At 41.8% G+C, this 18082-nt stretch overlaps 2 protein-coding genes across 4 annotated transcripts in view; both read left to right on the top strand.

The window, feature by feature from the left end:
* LOC139760048 (uncharacterized) overlaps positions 1-8007 on the top strand; it is a 37868-nt gene extending 29861 nt beyond the window's left edge. For both annotated transcript variants that reach the window (XM_071682805.1, XM_071682808.1), the window contains 3 exons: positions 1732-1871; positions 2072-2276; positions 3913-8007. In XM_071682805.1, coding sequence (XP_071538906.1) covers positions 1732-1871; positions 2072-2276; positions 3913-4066 — 499 coding nt within the window. In that variant the 3' untranslated portion in view covers positions 4067-8007. The remainder of the gene's footprint in view (positions 1-1731; positions 1872-2071; positions 2277-3912) is intronic.
* Positions 8008-12848: 4841 nt separating this feature from the next.
* The window catches only part of LOC139760047 (uncharacterized), a 12051-nt gene continuing 6817 nt past the window's right edge, over positions 12849-18082 (top strand). The window contains exons 1-5 of one of the 2 annotated variants that reach the window (XM_071682803.1): positions 12849-14128; positions 14558-15838; positions 16152-16381; positions 16619-16780; positions 17112-17261. In XM_071682803.1, coding sequence (XP_071538904.1) covers positions 13111-14128; positions 14558-15838; positions 16152-16381; positions 16619-16780; positions 17112-17261 — 2841 coding nt within the window. In that variant the 5' untranslated portion in view covers positions 12849-13110. The remainder of the gene's footprint in view (positions 14129-14557; positions 15839-16151; positions 16382-16618; positions 16781-17111; positions 17262-18082) is intronic. The other variant, XM_071682804.1, reaches the window with a different exon arrangement.

Raw genomic sequence — 18082 nt, 5'->3', positions numbered from 1 at the left:
AGAATTAGGAAGAATTAGAGGATCCCCCTTAACGATGTCATGTACAATATTCAAAATATGACGTGAAACGTACAGATCCAAGCTTGGTAATGTTCCGTAAAATGCTATTCTAATATTCCAGTGCACACAAACATACTGAACCATGATTGCCGAATTTTTGCTCTTTCGACTAACTTCAGTGATTTACATTTCCGTCGTCAAATTCTCAAGGAAGAACTACCAAAGTGATTAACGCACATAATATTCTCAGTTGTTTAGTAAAGGTAAATATCTGACTGCGCACATTCCTTTCAGCAGGAGTCTTGACGAAGCAATTTTTTTTTTTTTTTACCGTTCTGTCTTGCACTAACCAATTAGGTTACATTATGTTCGAATAATCTTCAAATCCATCAGTGGGCCAAAATTTTCTCTTGCGCATACAAGTTGCAAATGATCCTTCTCAGATAAGTACAGATGGCCAGTGCTGAGTACAGCCTCTGTGTGTTGTCAGTGGCGCCTTCCACCTACTCTCGATAAGTGATGCTTTTAACGTTTTAGAAGACGATGATGTGGATGGAATCATAGCAGAGAACGCAAAGCTTGTGTAGAGCGGTAGGTCGTGTTCCTCACTTGTTGATTCTATTTCTACGAGACCCTCACATATACACAAATGATTTTATCCATTTTCTACATCATTGAGCTTTTTCCAAAGATGGATTACCGATGTGTCAAGTTGGAAATAACCGTAGCATAGAGGAAATATGTGTCTGACAACTTCCAGCAAAATGAAGCAGCTCTTATGTACCTTTCTGGTGGCAGGCATGAGTGTAACACTGTTGGCAGAGGCTTGCGTTGTCTAACTGGTCTACTGGTGACACTGGGCACGACGACCCACTGTTCCACCGAGCAAATTAATCCATCTCAGGTTGTAAAGGATAAATTACACGACTGAGGCATCACCAGGTCGGTTTTTAAAGTTGGAAGTTGGTGATATGCCCAAGAATGTGGGTGATGCGTGAACTTTATGTACTGGACACTTGTGAACCTTGGGTACTGGTGACATTGGTGAACCTTTGGTACTGGTGATACTTGTGAACCTTGGGTACTGGTGATACTTGTGAACCTTGGGTACTGGTGACACCTGTGAACCTTGGGTACTGGTGACATTGGTGAACCTTGGGTACTGGTGATACTTGTGAACCTTGGGTACTGGTGATACTTGTGAACCTTGGGTACTGGTGACATTTGTGAACCTTGGGTACTGGTGATATTCGTCATGGTGTTCGATTGATTTCTGCTGATAGTTTGAATAGAAAAAGTCTTATCCTGTACTTACACCGTTCTCTGTGCATAGATATATTGAATTGTACACCGGTATTTGATTATATATATATATATATATATATATATATATATATATATATATATATATATATATATATATATATATATATATATATATATATATATATATATATATATATATATATATATATATATATATATATATATATATATATATATATATATATATATATATATATATATATATATATATATATATATATATATATATATATATGAGACAAAACACAGGATTCTCAAACAAAGGAGAAACCAATGGGTTCTTAGACACAGAAGAAAAACAAACTTTATCAGTCACAAGAAATCTCGAAATCTTTATATCACGTTACAGAATAAGGAATCGGCTGTTTTCTTGTCAGAAAAAAGATAATACATTACATTTTCCAGATACAACCGAGATCAATGGAGACGTGAGAACTGCTATCTGAGCGACCAGGAGTATCGTGATATGTCCACATTTGACCTGGTGCGCGACAGAGACGCCGACTTCTATGAGCGAAGACTCTATGACAGGGAATGTAGCATAGGTAAGTTGATTCTTCTGCAGAGAAAAATATACAGATAGGTAGATAGTGAGAGAGAGAGAGAGAGAGAGAGAGAGAGAGAGAGAGAGAGAGAGAGAGAGAGAGAGAGAGAGAGAGAGAGAGAGAGAGAGAGAGAGAGAGAGAGAGAGAGAGAGAGAGAGAGAGAGAGAGAGAGACTTCATCACTACTTTGGCCATGCACAGACGATGAAGGCGCTAACTGGGAGAACGAGTATTCTTCAGGCGAAGGCCGCACGGTGGTGACCGGGGCTCGATGCTACCGAGGATACTGCAAGCGAGACCGCCAGGGAGGCTACTACTTCTGCGAGACGGACCACTCCGGCGCCTGGGACTACTGCTGCAGACCTCGTGAGAGGTGTGGCCGCTCAGAGGGCTTTGAAACTTTATGGTAAGGGAGACCGTCTTGTGAGGAATAACAGTTAGGCTGCGCTCTGGTCAAAGGGATAGTTAGTTCACCAGTTTATTCACTATCCTTCATACAGTGAGGTAGGCAAGATATGGCAGGCACTGAACTAACTGTTCACAAGCGATGCCAGACTGCGGCTGGCGCAGCAGTAAACAAAATGTCGTTAGAAGGAAAGAATCTTTTCACTTAGTAAAAATTTTATATATATATAATATATATATATATATATATATATATATATATATATATATATATATATATATATATATATATATATATATATATATATATATGTATATATATATATATATATATATATATATATATATATATATATATATATATATATATATATATATATATATATATATATATATATATATATATATATACTATCATATTATCATCATACCTTGTCGCTGTCCCCCGCGTTAGCGAGGTAGCGCAAGGAAACAGGCGAAAGAATGGCCCAACCCACCCACATACACATGTATATACATACACGCCTACATGCGCACATATGCATACTTATACATTTCAACGTATACATACATATACGCACACAGACATATACGTACATACACATGTACATATTCATACTTGCTGCCCTCATCCATCCCGTCGCCACACCGCCACACATGAAATGACAACCCCCTCCCCCCGTGCGTGCGAGATAGCGCAGGGATAAGACAACAATGGCCACATTCGTTCACACTCAGTCTCTAGCTGTCATGTGTAATGCACCGAAACCACAGCTCCCTTTCCACATCTCGGCCCCACGAAACTTTCCATTGCTTACCCCAGACGCTTCACATGCCTTGGTTCAGTCCATTGACAGCACGTCGACCCCGGTATACCACATTGTTCGAATTCATTCTATTCCTTGCACGCCTTTCACCCTCCTGCATGTTCAGGCCCCGATCGCTCAAAATCTTTTTCACACCGTCCTTCCATCTCCAATTTGGTCTCCCATTTCTCCTCGTTTCCTCCACCTCTGACACATATAGCCTCCTTGTCAATCTTTCCTCACTCATTCTCTCCATGTGACCAAACGATTTCAATACACCCTCTTCTGCTGTCTCAACCACACTCTTTATTCCCACACATCTCTCTCACCCTTTCATTACTTACTCGATCAAACCACCTCACACCACATATTGTCCTCAAACATTAAAAAGATCTCACCACATCAAATGAAACCAACTGGAGTGTATTAGATAGGAGTTATCTAGTTTTATGTGCATCTGGTTAGATTTGTTGAGGTGAAATTATTAAACAATGTTACAGCTGGAAGGAATTTAGGTAAATCTGAATGGACACGTGATAATTTAGAGAGCAAAGGTTTTGTTACATTTCATGAGGTATGTTATTTCTTTTTTTTTTCAAGTAACTAGCAGTCTACGTAGTCATGATCTTTCTTTCTCTATGGAAAAACAAACCCTCAGATGCATAGTGGGAGTATATGTGGTCTTAGATTTTTCGGTTGGTGGATGTAGCTTACGTTGACGGCCTTAATATTAAGACTCTGGGAATTGATAAGCCAAAGCCCAGACATCCAACCAACCAAACCCTCTACAGCATGTAGTGCTTATGACACTAACTATGTGTATATCGGCAGGTGCTATGTGGGTATTGTTGGTCGCGACCAATGGCGTCCCTGCATCGACTATGGGGGAGGCCGGGACTACCTGAAGGAGGGACTTCCACCCGGCATCGTCCTCGATAATGGAGCCATAATCGATGACAACTCGACCACATATCCTACAATATGATGGTCTCACCATGACGGCAAGACAGCTGTATCTTGTGGACTTATCTCGCAGGATCTCCATAACAGATGAAATTTTTTGATACTAATGTTTAATTTATGTCTTTTCTAGAATATCATTTATTTTGCAATGTAACTTTTACTTCTGAAACTGGGTGACAATAAGAACCCCATCCACAAAAGGAAGTGTCTTCTTAACACTTAATGGTTACAAGTATTGGATATGCAATGAAACACCATCATTCTTCACCTCCTCGAAACTCTATTATTCCTATCTATCGCCCTTAATTCCTGAATATTGAGCTTTAACCTTATCAAATCCGCTGACACAAACACTACTCTAAATTCTCATGTTAAGCGACTCTGACCCAGATACTGTGTGTGATCTTGACCGTCACACAAGTGTGCGAGAGCTGACTGTGTGACAATTGAGCGGAAGAACAGGTCGCCGTCACCGGCAGGCAGTGTTAGTTACATCAGTGCTAGGCGTCCTGCTATCCGGAAGGAGGCACCAAATCAAAGATTCATCTCTGTTTATATTGGTCTTCGTAGCCTTTCATAAGTATTTTACATTTAGAGAACTACAGATTTAATCATTCAAAGAATGTCAAAATACTTAAACTTGGAAATTTCCATTTCAACGTACAACAGATATTTTCAAGCTATCGTAATGCCAAAAATAGAAAGTATTTGCTTTGAAAGTAACACATTTACCTACCTTGAAGATAGTGAATCTTTGAAATTTCTTTCCGGACATCATTCAGGAAACATTGACGAAGAAGAAGCGACGGTCAACCCGGACGTACAACTAGAACAGTCCATGAGTTTTCTTCAGGATCAAGCTCAACCGTTTTCTTTGGTAGCGAAGTGGGTCACCAACATTCCTGGAGAAAGTCGCTGCAGCAGCCCGCACAACCCATCCCAACTTTCTTATTTTCAGGCATTATTTGATATGTGTTGATATCATGATCATATCTCAACTACCTTATTACATTCAATATTTTCTTCAAGAAACACGAGATAGAAGAAAACTTTTGCTATGGTATGTATGAGTTGTAAGTACGTTTGTTGCTGGCTCTCACAGCTGTCAAGAGTACATGATGATTTAACCAGGACTCCAAGAATGATCACAACTCTGATTGTTGCCACTCTATAACCTAAAATGATAATTTTGGAAAATGAAAGTTATAGAAAACAGCAGGAAACATTTGCGCTAAATATGGTTCAGAGGCAGCAGTTGTGGTGATATTTCTGGTAATCTAACTAAACATTTGTCTCTGGCTGTATCAAGAAAGATTAAGGAAAAGGACATGTTTGGAAAATAAGGTCATATCCAAGGAATCATATTCATCAGAGCCACTGACAGGTTGCCAACTTCCATACGTCTGGATAAATATCATGAATATACGGTTTTCACCCATATATCAAAACAGTTAAAGACAACTCAAGGCCATAAGAAACAAGTCAAAAGCTTGCCAGATACTGTAGCAGGATGGAAGTAAAGTGGTACACCACATCTCGCCTCCGCCAGCCGGGCCACCAGCCCCGGCCCCAGTGACCTCCTTGGCGGCGCTGGGTCAGGCGGCCACCTCCACTCAACCACAGGTGGACCGACCATCACCCGATCAAGTTCGCGCACAACACACACATACAACGGTTCCTGGCGCTTTCAACACTTTCCACCGTTTCCCTCGCTGGCAGTCCATGGTCGTTCGTCATTAGTCCGTGGACGTTCGTCAGTAGTCCACGGCCGTTCGCTAGAAGTCCGTTGACGTTCGTCAGCAACTTTATGGAAAAATAAATCTTTTTGATCAGGTGATTATCCCTCACTAACTTTCCTCTATGAATGTAAGAAAGAACGCACGAACACATACGCACTAACATTACCCTCTCCCTCAGAGGCACTCAGGAGAGTAAAATCCCTTCCTGTAATGACGACTACAATTAGGTAAATGTTTTATGTTCGAAGCTCCACCAACGGACAAGAGGCGGCGTCAAGGGCAGGCTTTAACTGAGATTTGGAAAGGGGATAAATAGATAAGTACAGATGAAGAAAAGAAGAGGAAGAAATATCTTAAGAAGTTTGGAGGAAGTGAAAAATCTGCTTTCATATATAAAGAAAAAGGGCAAGGTCATAGGAAAGACATGAGGGGTATATCATCATTTCACTCTTCCATTTCCCGCGTTAGCGAGGTAGCGTTGAGAACAGAGGACTAAGCCTTTGAGGTAATATCCTCACTTGGCCTCCTTCTCTGTTCCTCTTTTGGAAAATTAAAAAAAAAAAAGAGAGGGAAAGGATTTCCAGCCCCCCGCTCCCTCCCCTTTAAGTCGCCTTCTACGACACGCAGGGAAAACGTGCGAAGCATTCTTATGTCTTTCCTAACAGCTATGACCTGGCCATTTTTCTTTATATATGAAAGCAGATATTTCACTTCCTCCAAACTTCTTAAGATAAGGGATACATATATATATATATATATATATATATATATATATATATATATATATATATATATTTATATATATATGTTTGTATGGAATGGTGGTATAATAAGAAGCACCCAAGAAGCACCCAGTTATGAAACGAACAATGTATTGACCTCACTCGACCAAAAGTAGTTACGTTTTTACGACAAATGCACTGTGACTGATGGTTCCTTGGGACTGTATACAACCGAATTATGAGACGTTTTGTGAGGGCTGACAACAGTTGACGTGTGCTGGCTTCAATGATTCTCGTCACAAGACACTGGTATAGCTGGAACATATTTTGTTTACTTCTTCTAAGACGTGACAAATGTTCATATATCTGAGACATGACATTATACATCTCTCCTTCAACGGAGCCGTACTGATGACTCTTATATGCAGTTGTAAAAGAAACTTTAACAGGTGAGCGTAATTTGTATCAGGGAAGGTTCCTCAAGTAATGCACTCCTCTGTTGATGTCTCTTACCCGTCCTACCTGTAATACTTTAACATATTTTCGTCTCAGACTTGATCCCATGACATTTAGTGAGGTAGAATTATGTCTGAATTTTTGAGATGTAATAATGATTTGTATTTTACAATGAATTATGTATAAAGTGTGCACTGGAAAGTGTATTTGCTGTGTACTCTTCAATTGCCTGAAAAATAAACATTGTAATTGTTATCAGTACTGTATAAACTACTTGAATGTATTAGTATATGTAACCAGTCAGACTTTTCCTGTTGAAACTATGCAAGTAGCCTCTAAGTGAAAACGTTAAACAACACTGCAATAATGTATGTTAAACATATTTCAATACTTAGGTAGGATAAAAACCTAACAAGTGATCTTTGATTATTAGTATGTAATATACAATGTAATATACACATTAGCCCTTAAATGAAAAGTTTAGTAGCTTTCAAGCAACATATATGACTACCAAATGAAAGGATTAAAATTCTTCAAAATATAGGTGCATTAACCCTCAAGCGTACATTTCAGTAGCCATCAATTTACAAATGAAGTAGCCCTGAACTGAAAAGTCATTAGCCTTCAAGTAACAGGCGAAGTAGCCCAGAAGCGAAATTTCAGTAGCTTTCAAGGAACAAGGAGAGTAGCCGTCCAGCGGAAAGTTCAATAATTTTCAACTGCATTTAGGTTCTTAGCTTGAGAGGGATCAGCTACAAGAATATAATGATGACTTGCCATTGATAATCAGCCCTTGCAGTTCCAAGAGCTATACCAAGAGAAATAGTCTGCCTTATTTAACACTTTTTCTTATGTTATGTTTATTTTAGGATAAGAAAATATTTTTTGGGATATATATTTGTCTGTGATGTTTGTGGTATTTGTTTTATTCTATAGATGGAAAGTACTGAGATGATTCCTAAGCAAATCAGCTTTATTGTAGAACAGCAATACCCTGCTGAGATATTCCGTTAAGTGGATAATAAATTTGTTTGCACTAATGTAAATATATCTGCATCTTTTACCTTGATTTTATCAAAGTTCGTAGTAGAGCTCACAGAACGTTAATGAATGAATCCCCTAAAATATAGGGCATTCACTTGCCCATGCCGTTTCAACTGCCACAAGAAAAAAAGAAAAAACGTTTGTTGTTTATTGTAAGTCTGAAATGTGTATTGAATTGTCTTCTCGTTAGCAATACATCAACGATGGGTCATGTGCTTCATGCCCTAATTCATTTAGTCTTAGGTTGAACAGACAGTACGGACACCTTCGTCTGGCCTGGAATCAGCGTCAGGAAGCGATGCGGGAGATTGACCGCCATCCCATGAATAAGATCTTCCGTTCTCCTCGGGGAGTCGTTGTTCATTTGGCTCGTCCTTCGTGCTACGCTACACCTGCATACACACTCATGCCTTATTGACATAGAAAAGTCTCCGTCTGGTTAAGCTGGGTGGGTGTGCTGAGTCAGTGTATACCTGTTGAAGCTGAGTGGATGTACTGAGTCAGTGTGTGTTTGCCCCAGTATTTTTTTTTTCCCTCAGTTTGATTAAGCCATCCCGCTTGGAGCTAGAGCGAGCTTAAACTTTGGAAGTTTTACCATACTGTCTGCATACATAATGTAAAGCGGGCCTAGTGATGAGACCTATACTGTAAACAGGAAACTGGTCAAATTAGTGATGCATGAGTCAAGGGAAGCAAACTGCACCTGAAGCCAAAATATGTTCTGTTATGATACTGGATATAAAACTGCAGTTAACTGTAGCAGCAGAAAGACTTAAGAAGCATAGACTAGAGGAATGTCTTTATCTAGAGATTCTTAACTACAACTGCATATATATGGTAATCCTCCCATAATGTCGTTGGTTCCCAGGTCACTGCCTCAGCGTGACCTAACTTGATCTACTGCCTCTGCTTTCCCTCTCAGTCTTTATTTCCTGGACGTCCAGTGTGCCACCTTGGAACATTCAGCTATTTCTGCCTGTGAACTTTATCTTATCTGGTAAGGAGACGTCGAAACACTCTTGAAATATAATTATCTCTCCATCATACGAGCTATTATGTAGTTTGGACATTCACATGGTGGAGAATCTCTTCAAGTGACAACAGCATCGATAACTTCCGCAGACACTCTTGTGCTGGTGAAACTTTGCTTGATGTGGTATAAAGTAATATGAATTTGAATGATAGATGAAAAACAAATAAACTGCCCTGGTGTATCGGTTATCGTTCCTGACCGTGACCCATTTTCGGGCCGCCCAGGGTCGAGTGCATAGGTTCGAATCCTGTTTACGAAAGTTGGTCCGCAGTCAACCCAGCATTTGAACTCTATCCTCTCGTGTCTTTTCCAATAACCATAACAGACAGGTTTTTCACTTCATCCAAAATTTGTAAATACTTTCCCTTGTCTCTTCTTTTTCCCTTTCACTGACATCTTCATATTTCGATTAAGGACAGGCCTTGTTGTGGACTTTTCTCCGTTACTGAAACCTCCAACATGAAAAAGAAATGTTGGTTGATATACATAAAGTTAACAACCTTCATCAATAGTCAGACAGGTGTGGAGAGTGTTGCGTAGAGAGCACTACGTTATCATGGACTGATTGCTCAGGTATGCAACTAACTAGCCAATAGTTTACAATATGATCTGGAATGGTTTCTCTTAGTGTGCAGTGCTGCGTGGGAATGTCTTAGTGTGCAGTGCTGTGTGGGAATGTCTTAGTGTGCAGTGCTGCGTGGGAATGTCTTAGTGTGCAGTGCTGTGTGGGAATGTCTTAGTGTGCAGTGCTGAGTGGGAATGTCTTAGTGTGCAGTGCTGTGTGGGAATGTCTTAGTGTGCAGTGCTGCGTGGGAATGTCTTAGTGTGCAGTGCTGTGTGGGAATGTCTTAGTGTGCAGTGCTGAGTGGGAATGTCTTAGTGTGCAGTGCTGTGTGGGAATGCAACAGAACACAAAAGCAACAGGATGGCCGAGATTAGTGACATCACTAGACAAAGGCTTCTAACAATTATTCATATGTGTGTTCTATTTGGAGGGCAGTTAATGCTGTATAGCTGGGAAAATATTGATCACAATAACGTATTTCAGATGACTTTCTTCTTTCCTTCCTTCCTGCTTTCGCGTTTTCTCTCAGCTTTTCTACGTCCCTCTTGAATTCTTCCTCAGCATCTATTTCCCTCTCTTACTCTCTCATTCTCTTTCACTAATTCTCAGCCTCTTTTTACACACTCTCACGTTTCGTCTTTGTAACACACTTATAAAGTCATCACAGGTAGATCACGCAGTGATAGTGGCTGTTGAGTCACTACGCAGTGTTAGGTTGGGCGGTTGCTTGAGACCGGTAGCTTTGCCTCCCACACCTTCAAGTACTGATGGATGTATACTGTTACGGACTTACATATCCAGCCTACTGAAAATAATGAACCATGAGATCTCTGATCACTCCTTATTATCGTTATCTCACTTCCCTTTAGATTTAACATATTATCTTAGAAAGTAGTCCTTACGTGCTTACTTCTACAGTACTTGCCTCTAAGATTCATAATGCAAAAGCTTATATTATAATCCGTATTTCGTTATTTTCCAGGTTAAGATATACAACTTTCTCCTTCCTACATGAACCTGGTTAAGCTTAGGTTCAGCACCAGGAGAGAGTCCGGGAAGTGTCCTGGGTAGCCTCGGGAGAGAGTCCGGGAAGTGTCCTGGGCAGCCTCGGGAGAGAGTCCGGGAAGTGTCCTGGGCAGCCTCGGGAGAGAGTCCGGGAAGTGTCCTGGGTAGCCTCGGGAGAGAGTCCGGGAAGTGTCCTGGGTAGCCTCGGGAGAGAGTCCGGGAAGTGTCCTGGGCAGCCTCGGGAGAGAGTCCGGGAAGTGTCCTGGGCAGCCTCGGGAGAGAGTCCGGGAAGTGTCCTGGGCAGCCTCGGGAGAGAGTCCGGGAAGTGTCCTGGGTAGCCTCGGGAGAGAGTCCGGGAAGTGTCCTGGGTAGCCTCGGGAGAGAGTCCGGGAAGTGTCCTGGGCAGCCTCGGGAGAGAGTCCGGGAAGTGTCCTGGGCAGCCTCGGGAGAGAGTCCGGGAAGTGTCCTGGGCAGCCTCGGGAGAGAGTCCGGGTTTTGGCCACAGGCGTGTTCCTGATGCGATGCTTTACAGTTCATCAGGAAATATCAGAAATTCCTTCAATATTCCTCATCGAAAACAGCTGTAAGAATCATGCTTCGCATATATATGTATATATATATATATACATATATATATATATATATATATATATATATATATATATATATATATGTATATATATATATATATATATATATATATATATTTCATTTCATTATACTTTGACGCTGTCTCCCGCGTTAGCGAGGTAGCGCAAGGAAACAAACGAAAGAATGCCCCAACCCACCCACATACACATGTATATACATACACGTCCACACATGCACATATACATACCTATACATTTCAACGTATACATATACATACATACACAGACATATTTATTTATATATACATGTACATAATTCATACTTGCTGCCTTTATTCATTCTCGTCGCCACCCCGCCACACATGAAATGACAACACATCACTACGCTTTCTGACCTATGGTCCCCACCGATAGCCGTGGTTGATTTCCTGTGCGCTGTAAGAAACTTTCTTACTTACTTCTCTTACTATCACACGTCTCTCTTCCTGAATAATATCTTACTCGATTAACACTTCTCACACCATTTATTGCCCTCAAACATTTCATTGCAAACATTCACCCTCTTCCGTACTTTGGCATTCAAGGTCCACAACTAGCAACCATACACCACAGCTGGGACTACTGTTCCATGAAGCATACCCATATTTGCCCTAAAAGACAGTGACCTTTCTCCGCACATTCCTCAGTACGCCCAGGTCCTTCGTCTCCTCACTCACCCTTGGTTCACTTCAGGTGCCAGTAGTTTCACTCGTTACCATGTTCATTCCCATATATATATATATATAATATATATATATATATATATATATATATATATATATATATATATATATATATATATATATATATATATATATATATATATATATATATAACGCTTGGCCTGATTTTCATTTTTACCTTCACTGGTGGCATTATAAATGGATGAACATCGGTAGAACTCTTTTTTAGTCTTTCGATAGTTTTCTTCATTTCCTGTAAGAGAAATTTGTTATTCTCTTCAGCAAAAGTTAATATGAATGAAAAATATCCATGAGTATTGTTAGTTTCTTTAGATACTAAGGGAAGATGCCAGTAGTATGTGAATATTGCCATGACGTGGTATTTGTTTTGATTATTGTGAAGAAGATACCCTAGGCTGACAGTTACCTGGTGCCGGAACTGGCATACTACACCTAAGGATACAAAAGTAAGGCTCGTTAATTGTAACTGTAGCTTCTCCAGGTGGCTTTCCGTCGAATCATTTTATGAAAAGACCAACTTTACTTTACCTGATGCAATGTGTTACATAAAATATAATTCCCGAGAAACAGGAGCAGCGGCGCGTTGATGACGCTGGGCGCAGCGCCCTCGAAGGACAGGCAGAGGTGTAACGGTTCGGCCGCCCGGAAGAGAAAGCGTTCTCGGAGATTGAAGCAGCATTACCTGCTGGCGGTATTTCTCTCTTAGAAAACTTTTTTTTTTTTCTCAACGTTTTTATGGTAAAATATTCTTGTTGTTTCACTGGTTTCTGCATCATGCTGAATTCTAGGGATCGTTTGAAAATAGGAATTGAAAATAGTCTGAGTGCGTAATGTTTGCAACCCTGTTGGTGGTGAGCAGTGATTGGCCGGAGCGGATGGAGGGCGACGTTTGCCTGGCGAGGAAGACTCAGCTCTGCCCTCCACCAGGTCAGACCTGCCGCAGCCACTGTCAAGGCCACACGTACTCCCGACGACTCTCAGACTTCCTAAGGTCAAAAGACTCTTACCGACGACTGTGCAAGGCGTGTTGACAGGAATCATACTCGGAATAATCTTAGTTTATAAACATACATGTAATCAAGTGGATGGAGTGCCTTAGTGAGTGTTCTTAGCGACAACGTGATGCGAACGTAGTGGCCTACATAGATCTATAGATATAAGAATCAGATATGTGGCTTTTAAAACAAGCAGTGACTCTTGTGGTGGTGATTGGTGTTTCTTCGTCAGCTATCAATTCCCCGTCTACGACAGAAGCCCCCCATACGAGTGACCCAACCGCTACGACTACCCTTTCATCTACGATTCTCGCTCTAGCCTCAGCCGGGTCCACATCTACAATCAGCGGTGCATCAGCGACCTCTCCTTCAGCCAATTCAGCTACATCTTTCGGCTCTAATGCAGAGGCGAAGGAGCCCCAGCAGGCTTACGTCTTGCCAAGCGCCTTCATCAGGCATGTGGAGACTCCTGCTGTAGTGGAAGAGGTTGACAAAGATTGGTCGGACGGTAATGTGTATTCTGAGACAATATCGGTAGACGATGAAGAGTTCGACGATGCTGATGATATGCATGTAGAGGAAGATGGTGAAGATTACGATGACTATAAATTTTTGGAAGGGAACAGTGGACATTCCTATGCGCAGTATCCACAAGTAGAGGAGTATTCACCAACTGATCACAGTCATAGAGAGATCCCGAACTTTGAGCAGTTCCAGGCCAACGTGCCGGAAGCTATACATTACAAGAAAGACGTCATCATTAACAAAGACAATCTAATCCCTCTCCTGAAGACCATATCCCTTGCTTACACACACAAGGAAAGCCCCTCGTACTCAGACCTCTTGAAGGCTGGAGGAATCAGTGCCTTAAAGACTAGTCTGAAGTACCTAGGGAAGGAGAAATTGGGGCTCAATCTTCTCACGTTGGCGAAGAAACTGACGACTCTGCTCGATGAAGACGAGGCTGATGAAAGTGAATCATCGGAGTTTTTAAGTGAACTGGCGGAGGAGTTCCTTGCAAAACACCGCTTCCAGTTAGTGGTACCAGAAAGCTTTCTTCTGCATCAACAGGAAATGGAGGACTTCCTTTCCACACGGATGCAGCATGAGATAGAAGGTCGTTCAGCGACGTCCGACAAAGAGCTGAGTATCAGCATGCCCCGCGCAGACCCCACCGTCACCACCCTACTGTGTGAGTTTTTTCTTTGTAGTAAAGTATTGGTGATTGTAGGTGCAGTTTATATAAAAAGAAAAAAGAAAAAAACAGTGAATTTAGGCTTTAGCATCAAAGAACAAGATGAAAATTTTATCATACAGCGTTTTATTATAGGGCAGCAAGTCTATACCAGGGAAACGGAATTCCCAATTGTTCAGTTAGCCTGCAGATGGGCCGAAGATCCTGCCTTTTGCATCTTTGTCCATCTGATATGTAAAAGAAAGTTAATGATATATAATTCTAATATAAATCATGCTAGACTTCTCCCAAGACACAGATATCTTATATTAGTTCAGTTACGTAGGTGAAAAGAAGTTAGTTTAATGAAGCAATCTTGTGAGATACGGAAGTTGTGAAAAGTATTTTTTCATCTTTTTTCTCATGGCTTCATTTTTTTTCTTCCAGCAATTGGACCTATGTCTTGGCTTGCGATCCTTGGTGGACTGTTTTCCATACCATACTTTTTATCTAGTTCCACACCTGAAGCCCGTGTTGATGCCCCTGTGGTCAGACCTTCACCCAACCTGCGGGCACCTGGTCTACCCTTCTTCCGTACTCATCAACTTAGGAGGGATGAACACGAGCAGGTGCCACACCATCAACTTGTCGACCAGGAATACATGGAGTACCAGAAGACTTATGCGCAGTGGTACTACCAGTGGTATCTTAAGTATAAGGAATATTACGATAAGCATTATCCGTATAGCCCACAATCTCAACCCCAAGGCTCTCCTCAAAAACAGGAAAATCCCACCAACTTCTTGACACCACCTGCTCCCCAAAAGACAAAGGGGGAAACAGTTAGGGCTAATTCTCCCCGTAGAAGACCTCATCAACAGCAGCGTCGACAGCCATCACAAAAGCCTCAACAGCAACCACAGAAGCCCCGACAACAGTCACAAAAACCCCGACAACAGTCACAAATAACTCGCCAACAAACACAGAAACACCAGCAACAGGTAAGGAAACCCACAACAAAACAGCCTCTTCCTAAGCGTCCGAGAAATCAACAGCCTCGCCGACGGCCCCATCAACGCCCTGCTGTACCTAGACCAATCGTCTCGCGGCCCCAGCAACGCCCTGTTGTAGCTAAGTCACCTTTCCCTCGGCCTCAGCATCTACCTGCTGGGCCTAGGGTGCCTCCACTGAGACCTGTCAATATTCAGGACGATGAAAGTCGCCATTCAGGAATAAATGCTGCAGCTGCCACTCCAGGGATAAAGCCCAATACATTTGGCACCTTTCAGAGAGAGGACCACCGCGGAGATAGTCACTTTAAAGTGATTCATGGTCCAGGAGCAGTGTCGCCAACAGATACGCCCCCAGCCTCCAGAGTGCCGAGTCCCCAGCCCGTATATATCCCAACGACGGAGAGACCTCCAAGGACAGAGACAGGTTTCAAGCCCATCATCAAACCAGATAGCCCGGTAGCTGATAACACCAGTGAAAAGAGGCAAACGTCCACCGACTCCACACCTACACCAAAAGAAATAAAACCAGGTTTTCGACCACCAAAGCAAGAGACAATTTTTCCCAAGAGCAAATCTACTCCCACCCCAAAATCTAAGCCAACCGCTGTGTCAGCTGCCCAGACGAGTTTGGGCGGGTTTAAGCCCATTCCTATAACGACGCCACCCAAGACAGATCCTGAGACAACTACGCGCAAGGTTTCCTCAGTCACATCCAGTAAGTAATGTAACACACAATCTATTCACAAAAACAAAAGATTTCTAATATAAGCGCGATGGGAAAGTTCTCACAACTTATTGTGGAGTCACAGTTTTCTTAGAATCCGTTTACCAACTGCATTTTAGTTTTTTCTCTCTGAATTATCTTTGTGATTACATATATGCAAATAGACTTATTCCCATGGTATCAAAAGTTTCTATATATGTTGTTATTTATAGTGAATACGATATTTTGACTCGCTTTCAGAAATTCTGCAGATTATTTTTAAAGCTTAGCTGCACTAATGTTCCATGTGCCTTTCCTCGGTAAGCAGGTGTGTTCAAGACCAGTGCGCCACCGACCCCCGCACCGGCCACTACACCCCAGCCTGCAATCTTCTTCAGGACTGTTACGGAGAAGTCTGTAAGGGTAGTAACGTCATCATCTGTAGTGACACCGCCCACAGTATCTTTCGCCTCCGAGACTAAGAATGCTTTACCAGACCTAAGGCGTCCGCCGCGGCACCAGGAGTCACAGTCGCTTTCTCAAGTGCTTGCTAGTGTGAGTACTGTCCTAGGAGGATTGTCACTACAAACATATTCCCAGGAACGATTGCGGTGATTGATACCGCCAGTTTCTGTTATAAGCTATATGATTCATTGTTTACGTAAAGTAAATAGTTTAACTATGGAAACAATACAAACTCTAGGGAGTCTATCACGTAATGTTACTCATGAAAATCAACATTCAGTGCCTTGACTAAGACTTTTTATGGATAAGCATGCTTCCTATGTTCAGACAACGAAGCCACAGCCGCCCAAGCTGCAGCCACCAGGTCCACAAGTGAAGATTCAGCAGGACACGGCGTCTGTCGCCCCCAGGCTAGACCCACTTCGGAAGGGTTTTGTCAGGACCAACGTTCCCACTTCCATCAAGGTCGTTGACCATCGTCCTGCCCAGGTACGCCTCCTGCCAAGCTTACCTCAGAGTCGTAAAAACAAGACATACTGACTTCATAAATATAATGTCAACAAAAACAAACATACGATGACAATCGTCGAGAAGCCAAGTCACACAGTAGAGAATCAAAATGATAACCGTCTACACTTTGTTCACCCAACTTATATCAATAGTCGAATACATGAAAAGAGGTTCTAATTACTTATAAGATATTATTCATGAGATTACTTATAAAGAATATATAACCCTGATATCAGTGGAATAAAGTAAAATGTTTTATGTTAACTGAATAGGTCTTTACTTGCATTTCTGAAGTTCTCTCTTCTTGTAGGGCTTCGGCCTAGTCACGGAACCCCAGGGATCTACCACAACCACTGCCGTGCCCATCTATGCTCTCGATACTTTCTACGGCTCTAGACTATCACGCATCGACGCCATCTTCCACCAAATGAAAGTCGAGGAAGAAGGCTGTCGTGAACAGGTAAAATATTCTTACGTTTATTGTGTTAAGTTTAAAATATATAACAGTGTTACAAATACACACAGTACAACAAAACGCACATGTAGACACAAAGCCACAAACAAGCTGGTTTAGCAGAAACTGACAGATTTTGAATTTGACGTCACGGTTAGGTTTCCTCGCTGAGCCAGATGGAAGTGTGTTAGGTTTGACCCACGCTTGTTGATAAGATTTCCGGGGCTAGCTGGTCTCGTTCATGACAAATTACAGTGTTACAGCAGCATATGTCTGCCCAACGATCATGACCTCCCGTGATACAGCCTCATGAGTGTAAAGCTTTCTCTCAGCAGGTACACACACACACACACACACACACACACACACACGCACACACACCCACACACACACACACACACACACACACACACACCACTGGAATCAAGAAAGCTGAGATACAAGGAAAGGCTAGAGTCCTTATATTTGTCCATCATGAAAGAGAGAAGAATGAGGCGAGACCTGATGATGGAGAGTGTGCACTGTTATACAACAGATGCAGAAATAGAAGAACCGGAGGCCATAACACAAAACTAAAGGCGGGGTGGCGACGGGAATGAAGAAAGGCAGCAAGTATGAATTATGTGCATGAGTATGCATTTATAGGTATGTATATGTGCGTGTGTGGACTTGTATGTAAATACATGTGTATGTGGGTGGGTTGGGCCATTCTTTCGTCTGTTTCCTTGCGCTACCTCGCTAACGCGGGAGACAGCGACAAAGTATAATATAGAAAAAATTATATATATATATATATATATATATATATATATATATATATATATATA

Source organism: Panulirus ornatus, chromosome 35 (assembly GCF_036320965.1).
Source record: "Panulirus ornatus isolate Po-2019 chromosome 35, ASM3632096v1, whole genome shotgun sequence".
NCBI classification, from domain to species: domain Eukaryota; kingdom Metazoa; phylum Arthropoda; class Malacostraca; order Decapoda; family Palinuridae; genus Panulirus; species Panulirus ornatus.
Note: the sequence above shows the minus strand (reverse complement) of the source record. Positions and strands in the feature narration are given on the sequence as shown.